Source organism: Cryptomeria japonica, chromosome 9, assembly GCF_030272615.1.
Source record: "Cryptomeria japonica chromosome 9, Sugi_1.0, whole genome shotgun sequence".
NCBI lineage: Eukaryota > Viridiplantae > Streptophyta > Pinopsida > Cupressales > Cupressaceae > Cryptomeria > Cryptomeria japonica.
In genome coordinates this window covers 470,833,910-470,844,543 of record NC_081413.1, presented here as the reverse complement: position 1 = coordinate 470,844,543, position 10,634 = coordinate 470,833,910, and the positions used below count along the sequence as shown (strand labels likewise).

General features: G+C 37.1%; 1 protein-coding gene across 1 annotated transcript in view; it reads right to left on the bottom strand.

The window, feature by feature from the left end:
• Positions 1-3,542: 3,542 nt before the first annotated feature.
• Positions 3,543-10,634, bottom strand: part of LOC131858443 (uncharacterized) — a 43,770-nt gene continuing 36,678 nt past the window's right edge. Inside the window, exons 2-3 of the mRNA XM_059211682.1 lie at positions 4,125-4,255; positions 3,543-4,013 (exon numbers count right to left, since the gene is read on the bottom strand). Of these exons, the coding sequence (XP_059067665.1) occupies positions 3,543-4,013; positions 4,125-4,255 (602 nt within the window). The remainder of the gene's footprint in view (positions 4,014-4,124; positions 4,256-10,634) is intronic.

Genomic DNA, 10,634 nt, shown 5'->3' with positions numbered 1-10,634 from the left:
ATGAATAGTAGAAGCGATCGCTTTCATGGAAGAGAGCCAAGGATGTCCCAACTTCACATGAAATGGATCAGATGTAGGAATGATAGTAAATACAACATCTAAGCATTTAGTGCCAACATCAATAAGAAGTGTTATAGAACAAATAGCAAGACAAGAGAAGCCATCAAAAAATTTAACTATCACATCAGTATCATCATATATCACTTGATGCAATTGAAAAGTATAAAGAAATTCTTCAGTTATCACATTAACCATGCAATCGGGATCAATAAGCTCTCCTCTAGCGGGTATACCTTTGATTTTCACACTTATGTATAATGGGCCATCAGGTGCCTTAATGGTCTTACTAGGATAAAATGTTATGCAAAAATCCTTAGGAGGTTGTTGTTGATCGACAAGGTTAACCACGTTATTAGTTTCAAGGGTCACATCATTGGGAGATAAAGCAAGATGATTAGTCTCAATCACATTAGTGGAATGGGATGGTAAAGGATTAGTGAAAATTTGAAGGTTTTGATTAGGAGGAGCTATGGATTTGTTTCCTTTATTATTCATATCTACCACAAATATAATACTTTTATCTAATAATTCTTGAATCTTGCTTCTCAATGAAAAACACTTTTCAGTATCATGACCAGGCTGATGATGGTAGTTACAAAAAGATTTAGCATCAAAGTTAGGTGAAGTTGTCTTAGATGGATAAATTGGTTTGATTTGGGGAAGTTTTAACACATTCCTTTGTATTAACTGAGACATTATTCTATGCAAAGATTCATTCAAAGGAGTAAACTCTTTTTCTTTTTTAAAGAATTTAGACAAAGGAGGCACACCTGTAGTGGCTTCTACTTGAGTGTTGTTGTTGATGTCATTGAATTTAATGAATCCTTTGTTTGGTTTGAACTTTGCAAATAGTTGTTGAGCACTATCACCCTTATCACTCGAAGCAATGGAAGGAGATGATTGTTGCGATTGACTCACAATCAATTGATAATTGTGAAATACTACACACAACTGCGAAAAGGAAGTAAAATCAGTTAAGAGAAGTTTATCCCTAATATATTTTTGTAAATTAGCAATGAAAATCTTTTGAATATCTTGATCAAGCATTGGAAAAGAAATTTGAGAGTAAAAATACTTATATCTACCAATAAAATCAATCACTTTTTATTTAACTCCTTGTTTACAATGCATCAAATCAGTCAAAGCAACTTTAGGACCAATTTTATTGTGAAATTGTTGAATAAAATAATTATCTAGTTGTTGAAAAGAAGTAATAGAATAAGGATGCAAAGAAGAATACCATTGCAAAGCTCTATCCCTTAATGTTCTAGTAAACACTTTTCCTAACAACCTTTGATCATGAGCAAAGTCACTACACAAAGTTTGGAATGTTTTAACATGAGTTAAGGGATCACCTTTTCCTTTATAATTTTCCAATTGAGGGACTTCTGCATGTTTAGGAGGGACAACTCTAACAATGTCATTGGATAATGGGCTCGCTACATCAAATGTGGGCACATTATACTTGGATTGATTCATAGAAGCTATTTGTTGTTGTAGGGAGGACACTATTTGGGATAAACTATTGATTGTAGCTTCGGTAGAAGGATTCAAATTAGACATGTTGGATTGAGAGGGTGCAGTAATATTGTTGAGTGAAGGAAAAGATTGAGAAAAAGGAGGTGGAACACTATGGTAAGTAGGCAATGGAGAAGATTGGATAACACATGGAACACCTGTAAGAGGAATAAAGGAATTGTGATTGAAGGAGTTTCCCCCTTGACTAAGATTTATAGGTGGTGAATGTGATTGGGTAATAAGGGGAACACTCATGGTAGGAGAGATAAAATAAGAGGTATTTCCCCCATGACTAACATTTGTAGGTATAACATTTTGTGTAGAGGTAGCCATGATGTTTGATGTGAAGGTAGGAACACTAGCCATAGGAGTTGTTAAAGGAATGGAAAGATTAAATTGACTAGGAGGTTGTGTATAACCTAGGGTTTCATCAAAAATCTTCATAGGAATGATATTAGAATCAACAATATGAGAAATACCACACAAAATATTAACACCATGTTTATCACTTTGAATTATTCTTTTTAATCTTTGAATCAATGGGAGAGCTTCACTTTCCGGGTATTCTTGACTCATCCATTGTTGAAGATTGTCAAATTGATTGTTCATCTTTGCCAATTGATCAATGAATACCCTAGTTAATAATTCCTCCTCATTATGAGAATTATCAAGAGGATAAACGAGAATATCTATAGGATGGGAAGAAGCACCAATATCCTCATTGAAAAAGCTAGCCAAATTAGGCTCCATTTCCTCAGTAATTAAACCTTGGGCAGCCTTAATTCTACAACTTCTTCTAATGAGGATACTATAGGTAGGACCAATGGTAGTAAAACTCATGCACTAGGGAAAATAAATTGAAAGAATAATGCAATCTCCTCAGAATTTGTAATTTAGAATTAGGGCTTTTCTAAAATAACCTCTTAAATTAAATTTGATATTATCCCCTAGAAGATAGAAATTTGAATTTAAAATTAAGGTGGAAATGACCTCTTAATTTTAAAAGTTTGAAAGGAGGGAAAATCAAAATTAAAATTAGAGTTGTGCAAATCTAACCTCTCAATTAAAATTTTGAAATGTTTTTGATCACGGGAAAAACAGGTTTTGAAGGGACCCCAAAACCCTTTTACATCAAAATTACATAAGATAGATCAAATAAAGTCGATTCATATCAAAATGAATAGACAAAACCCCATAGGGAAGAGAGACAACATAAATAAAGCAAAAAAGATAGCTCAACCCACAAAAACAACAAAAAACCAGCAAACTATTAGCACAGACCCAACAACAAAAACATATCAACCCAAATTTTTAAGATTCTCCGCAAGATCAACACTGAGCTGATGCATAGTCTTGGTAGCATTCTTCAGTTCTAGGATGTCCTGGGGCACTTTAGTGACTTTCTTCTTCATGCTAGCCCGAGTACACTTTCCTAAAGGACCTGAATCTTCCGTATCAACAACCATCTCCTTGTCCATGTCCACCACAATCCTATCCATATGAGCTTTCTCCAGCTTGCTAATAGACATAGTTTCAACATAAGCCTTGACAATGTTTTGACTGGTTTCCACTATACCCTAGAGGGTAGCTTCGCATTTAGTAATTCTGGCCTCCATATCCACAAATTTTTTATCAGAAATCTCCTTCACTCTTTGGATGGCTTCCATGTTTTTAGCTAGACAATCAGTCATGACCTATTTTTTTCTCTCTGTCCACAGAGCACCTGTCGAAGCCCCCTCAACCACCTCCTTACCAATCTCATTAGGGTGAGCACTAACAACAACATGCAACATATCTCCAACATTAGCCTGCATAACTTCCACCTTGGAAGATAAAGACCGCTATTTGAGATTAATGTTCTTAATATCATAAAACACCCACCTGAAAAGATGGAAAACCTCCAAAGAGCTATTCTTGGCAGTGTTGGGCACATCAAATGGGATCTCCTATTTAGGATGAAAAACTCATGGGGTAAAATCCGTCGATTCTTGGGAATTATTTTCAGAGCAATGGGAACAAGAGGATGCCTCAACATTGTGAGTTTGGTTTAGGGAATCCTGACCGTCAAAGCTGTCCGAAACCTTCAAAGTGTCCTTTTGAGTTTTACCCTTGGGACATTTGCTCGAACCCTCACCACCAACATCAATAGACCCCTTACTAACACCCGAAGAAACCACCTTAAGCCTAGTTTTAGTCTTTTTTCTAGTGTGAGGGACAAAATCCCCATCATTACCGTCAGTCTCCCATCCTTCCATTTCCGAATCCTCACTATCATCAATCTCTTCAGCAACAATGGGAGAGGGCTTGCTAGGGTTTTCAGAAGCCCTAGCTTTCAAATGCTCAAATATAAGAGAGATTAAATCTTGGTGTAAAATTGGATTAACATGGGGATTCTCCTTAAAATCAACAATGCTAGCATTCAACGAAGACAACAACTAAAATGAAAAAGACATTTTCTGATTGTGACAAAAATGATTAAGGAACACAAAATGATACCCGTAGATTTTAGTGAGCTTGCCATCCAGAGTAAAAAACTCCATAATCACCTTCAAAAGCCCCCTCCATATGGCCTTAATCTTCTTCAACTCAACGTGGGTCTTGTTAGCTTTCACCAGGCTCTCACGCTCCTTCTCTTTGTTGGGGAATCTCTTCACAACAACATCAAATATTTTTCTCTCTGTAAAATTTAATCCCCTCTGTAGGCATTCTTGTCACTTCAACTATAAGTTCTTCTTTGATCTCTGTCACCCTACCAAACAGATGCACCTTACCATCCTTCCACCCATTCATGAATTGCCTAGTAAAACTCTAGTTATGCCCATGCAGTTTCTCCAGGAATGGCGCCACTCCCCCCTTCTGCAATCTATGCCAAATGGTAGGGTTCTTCTTCCAGTTAGCACAATTAGGCGGTTCCACCCTATGTCTTTGACCCCCCATAGTCTTAAAACTTGACACAAAACCAACACTATTGAATATAACAGAGTCAGCGACAAAAAAATCATCACCAACTTCCAAAACAAGTAATACCCATAAAGCATGCGAAGTCTGGCAATAATAATGATAAGTGAAGGCATTCAGACAAACACAAGCTAAAAAAATGATGACAAAATTAAACACTTTCATCATAAAAAATAGTAGGGATCTCCTCGTATCTGCCATGTGTTTGATCGTGCATAAGAAAGGACTGAACCTCATACTCCAGGGTGTCTTCATTAAACCAAACCTTCCTTGTGTTAAGCCTAATGCCTATGTTAGTGAAATAGTCTGTTACACAATTAACCTCTCTATAGTTATGAGAAATGTAGGACTCTTCAAAGGTATTGATAATATTCATAGAGGCTTTAATAATATTCTCAATAGTCCATGAAGGTAAACTTTTCCCCCTTAGGCCTTGAATAATATTATTCGAATCCCTCTCAATCCACACCTTCCTACGTCATAGTTGTTTAGCAATTTGTAGAGTTTGGAAGGCACCCATGGCTTCAACAAGGTGGTTAGTCTGGGTACCCATGTTTGAAATATTGAAGAAATTAATTTATTTTAAAAAATTAGGGTATATGTAGTTAACCACTTAATTTTAAAATTTGAATTGAAAATGGAAATGTTGAAATTTAGATTTGATTTTGAGAGGGTGACCTAAAATCAATAAAATTTCACAAATCTTTGGAATTGTGCAGTAAAATATAGTCAAAACAAGCTCCCAAAATTTGAGCAGAAAAAGTTGAGACCAAGTTGGTAGTAGCGTGGTTCGAACACACGGTCCGACTAACTTTTTACCAAATTTTTGGGGAAGCAAGATATTGTAATTTTAATGCAAATTCCAGAAGGATATGGGAATTGGAGATGTTGAGATATGCAAAAATAAGGCTTGAAGGTCAAAATAGGACACACTTAGGATGTTTGATAAAATGATTAATTGAAAGAACAACTAAAAGGGAACACTCGAGGGCCGTCTTTTATGATGTTTAGAAGTAAGACAATAGGTTTTAGATTTAATTAAATCAATTAAATGCTTAAAAGATAATTTGAAATTGCACAAGATTAATTTAATTTGAAATTGCACAAGATTAGCTTAATTTTAAAAATTTAAATTTGAAAATTTGAATGTTGCAAGGAGGGAAAATGAATTTTTGAAATTGAAGCAAAGACCCAAACTTGAAAATTAATTCAAGATCTACACAACCCAGAAGTTCAATTTTAGAATTAAAATTTAGGGTTTTGTGATTTAACCACTTAATTTTAAAATTTTGAAAATTGAAAGTGTAAATGAAAACTTAAATTGCAAAATTGAAGAGTTCTTAGATAAAAAATAATCAATCCAATTTAGACAAATGACAAGCTCAATTTTGAATCTAAAAATTAGGGTTTTTGTGAATTCAACCTCTAAATTTTTAAAAATTGCAAGGAAATCAAACTTGTAAATGAAAATTTGAATTTTGAATTGCATACACTCAAATCTAAAAACAAAAACCAGAATTAAGGGTGTAAGGAGTTGGGTTCACCAAAATGTAAAGTGGAAAATTGGGGAGCTTAGCCAATTCTCCACTTGGAAGGTGTGGGAATTTACTAAGCTCAATTTTCACTTGAGGGGGACTTTACATTCAAAAGAGGGGTTGAATCTACTAGATCCAATCCTAAATGATGCAAGGACTGAATACTAAGTAGATTGGCTGAAAATGGAATGTAATTGACCTCTTTTGTAAGTTAACTAGTTGAATTAAGATTAAGTTTTGAAAATGAAGACAAAGTATGAGAAAACAATGAGCTACATATTCGGGATTCAGTCATGCACCTGGATCTGAGAAGCTTGAGATGATTCAGAGCTTCTCCATGAAATTGGACAAAAGTTGTAGGGATCGTGTGTTCGGATAGGGCACCCTCCTATGGGTCCTTCGAACTTTCCGTTTGTCGAAAAGGGTTTTTCCATCTTTGTGAATAAAGCTTAATTCTAGAAGTACAATTGCACACATGTTTCCTGCACACATAAAGAAAGGGAAATGTGTTGGGAATAGGGGTTTGTCTTTAGGTCAAACCTCGGTTTTGGAATTAACCAAGTGGTTGAAATAATGTAAATGAAATGACTGAAAGTAGAAATCCTCCTCTTTGAGGGGATGTTGAATTGACTGAAAATGAAATGCTTATACCTCCTTGTGAAGTTTGGCTTGCCTCCACATGGAATTAGGGTTTCATGAATTAAAAAGTTGATCTCCTCTTCAATGCTTGAAATATTGACTCTATTGCTGCTCCAAAGCTTGAAGGAATACCGGAAATGCTCAATTGCTCTTTGCTTGATCTCTTGAATGCTTGGATGCTTGATAATGATTGTGGATTTCTTATGTCAAATGAGAGGGGAAATCCCTCTTATATACTTGCCAGTAGGATTAACTGATTAATTATTCGACTTGAGCTGACATAGGGGGGATTTTCTCCCTTCAAATTTGAGTTAGGTCAAGGGGAGGGGATCAAGATAGGCCCCCACTAAGGGGTCTGAGGGCACCACACCCTGAGCCTGCCCTATTTTGGGGCAGGATCAAGGTGGCTTTTGAGTTCTTTATTGAGTTGCAAGGTGTTTTTGATGTGCATGAGCATATTCAAGTCTCCGATCAAGCCAAGTGGCACAAACACTAAGGGGAAGACCCAAATGAAATAAAAAATTGCGAGGGGTGCAATTTTAGGACGTTACACTCTTGTTCTTTGTAGTACCCCTTCTCAAATAGGCTTTTTAGACTCATGTTTGACTTTGGTTGACTGTTCAGTGGATACATTATTGTAATATTTTATTCAGACTTTATGCGATGTTATTACATGCTTTAATTTGATTTGTAGTGTATACTTTCTGTGTAGGGGAAAAAGTGACACTAAGCAAACATGCCCTAATCTCACTTTCAATCACACACTTGTGGAATACGAAAGAGCCTAGAGGTATCACACAATTGGCTACTTCTTTTTGTGGAAGAGAGAGCCACGGGCTTCCTATTAGGATTTCTATTCCTTTGTTGCAAATGATAGATAAAATGATGCAAGTTCAACTACTAGCCCTAGAGTGCAAGTATGAACTAGTAACAAGATTGCAAGATTGAGATTAAGTGATGAAAAGCTGTAAACACAAGGATAAAAGGAGAATGCAGATGTGTACCTGGGGTTAAAATCTGAGTGGAAATGTTCAGGATAGGGGCACGGGCGCCACTGTCCTGATTCTGCACCTGAAACTATTGTTTTGCAACTTGAAAAGCTGTTAGAAAAATGCTGAAACTGCTGTCTGACAGAAGGACCAGGGCGCCCAGCGCCCCTGTCCCAGGGACTAGGGCGCCCCACGCCCCTGTCTTGGTCTTTTTCTCTGCAATTTGGTGTGAAGTTCAGTCTCCGTCTGCTGTCGTCAGATCTGCAACTTGCGGCGTCGTCCGAATCCCAAAACCTGCACTTATATCTGAAAAGGTATGGTGGGCGGCTATATAAGGTTTTGCCTTAGTCAAACTCCCGCTTTGGTGATTTCCACCTCCACGAATAGCCAAGTTGTATTGTAAAAGTAGTGTGTGCAGACCTTGTGTGTGTGCAAGATCCTAAAATGCAAGTAAGCAAACTAGAGCAACCTAGAAAGTAAACCCTAATTGCTTGTACATGATAATGTAAATGCTCCAAATCAAGATGAAAAGAGATCTAAAGCATGAATACAAATGATTTGATGAAGCTTATGCAAAGACATGAAAACAACATGAAATCATACCAAACCCCAAGGGAGGGGTACAAGCCAATCTTCAGTCGGTGATCCCTTATTGCTCTTTAATGTCTTCAAAGCCCTAAATGGATGAATGAAATTGATGAATGCTTGATGGATGGATGTTGAATGTTGTTGAAGTCTCCGAAGATCTGCTCTTTTGCTGCATAGAAGGTCCCTCAAACCGAAATTCCAGATCTTTTCAAATGAAGAAAGAGAGTTCTTATATATGAAACCCTAGGTCTTAATTTCAACTTTTGGCTGACCTAGAGATTGAATCTCCCACCAATATCTTGGGGTTAAGCTTTATTTTATGATTGGATCACGCTCCTAAAATTTCGGGAAAAATGTTCGGGACCGTGTGCACTCCGGGCGCTATGGTCCTCTCCGAACGCCATGGTCTCGACAACTTTTCACCAAATTTTCAGGACCGTCGGATATGATGATTTTAGAGAGAATCCCGAAGTTACAGCTGATTTCGAGATGTTTTGACCCCCGAAATCAAGCCCCCAAGTTCAAAATAGGACCTAATTAGGGTTTTTGATTAAATGATGTATTGGAGGAATAAAATGAAAGGGGCACACTTTAATGAAAAGGGCCCAACCTTATGATATGGGAGATGATAAAATAGAACCTTAGACCTAATTAATTTAATTAATTAAGTGCTAAAGGGGAAATGCAATGCAAAATGCAAAATGCGCCAAGGCGGGTGCTAAATTAGGTGTGAAATTGTACCACCTTAGCAAGTGCGTACAATTTACGACGCTACATTTAGCCCCCACTTTAGCGGTCATATGAACACTATGTGCATATGCAAGTTAAAGTACAGAAAAGTAAACATTATTTGAAAAAGGATATATCCATAAGTTGTCGGACGAAGCCCCCAGCAGCATCTGCAGTACTCAGTTAGGAACCACAACCTACAAAACCACATGTTAGATCACAAAATCACCTAATGCTTACTAAGGAAGGTGATGAAAATTCGAGGGTAGCTATATGCCCCCCCTGTTTCGGCTTGCTAATTTTAGTGAGTTGAAATAGGGTATCATGTTTACCACTTCGAATTGTTAAAGAATATTGATGACAAATGCTCACAAGAAGATTTGATATGAGATCAAAAACTAATGGAGAATCATTTGGTAAGAAAGGGGACTAAATCTCAATTCCAACACAACAAAGAGTGTGAGGATTTGAGAGTTCTCTAACACAAGATGAAGGATGTAAATGGAAACAAAATGCAAAGAGAAGAAAAGAAAGGAAAAAACCATGAATACACACATTGGTGATCCATGAGAAGAATAGTGAGAGAGAAAACATGGACTTCTCGCCCCTAGATGTTGTCCAGGTGATCCATGGGAAAAAGGACATGGAAAACTAGCCCCTAGAGTTTGTCTAGGTGATCCATGTAAGGGAGGAGAGTGAGAAAGTCTAGCCTTATGCCGCTAGTTCCACTCAACCTCGTGCATGTGTGTGTAAGGGAGGTTAGAAGCACCTCATAGGAGTCTATGCCCGAGTATGCTACAACCTGTATATGATAGTACAAAAGCGTGACATCTCGCTCTAAGAGTCTGTGCTCTGGTTCCGAGAATAATCACCTTGCATAAAAGAAAAATGGAGACATCTCGCTCTACGAGTCTGTGCTCTGGTTCCGAGAATGACCCATTGCTCAAAAAGTGTAATGTTTATGTCATAAGCAAAGTAGAACAAGGATACCTACCTTCATCACAAAAGAAGATACCCCAAAAATGCAACCATGTCATAGATCCAAGCAAGAGAGTTTTGCACTCTTTAAGCAAGGATAAGATAGTTGAAAAGGGATATCTTGTAGTATGTGTAAAGGAGATCCTTAGAGGAGAAGAGATCTTTGTACAAAAGACACCTATCCCCGAGAGGAATTGTCTTAGACAAATACAACATCTTGTAGAATAAGACAAAGAAGAGAATAAGAATGCAATACTTCCTTCTTTTGCGAGGTGAAAGTGATTCTTAATGAAGGATGACGCTCTTTTTAACCCAATTGGGAGAGTGAATTCATTATGGATGTATTTTACCAAGTGCAAAAGAGGTTGTAGTCAAGGACTTACACCTCTTGTAAGAGAGAATCCTTGAACAAACAACAACAAATGCATACAAGGAATAACATCAAGTAATAAAGTTCACACCATCCACAAAATAGGAAAAAGTGGATCCTTAGAAAAAAATAAGGAAATATCATTGCCTCCCAAGGATAAGGACAATGAGAAGGACTTACACAATATTCTAGGGAGAGATTTAGACATAAGCAAAATGTACTGCATACTCACATGAGTTCATGCAAGCAAGACATTAGTGTATGTAAAAT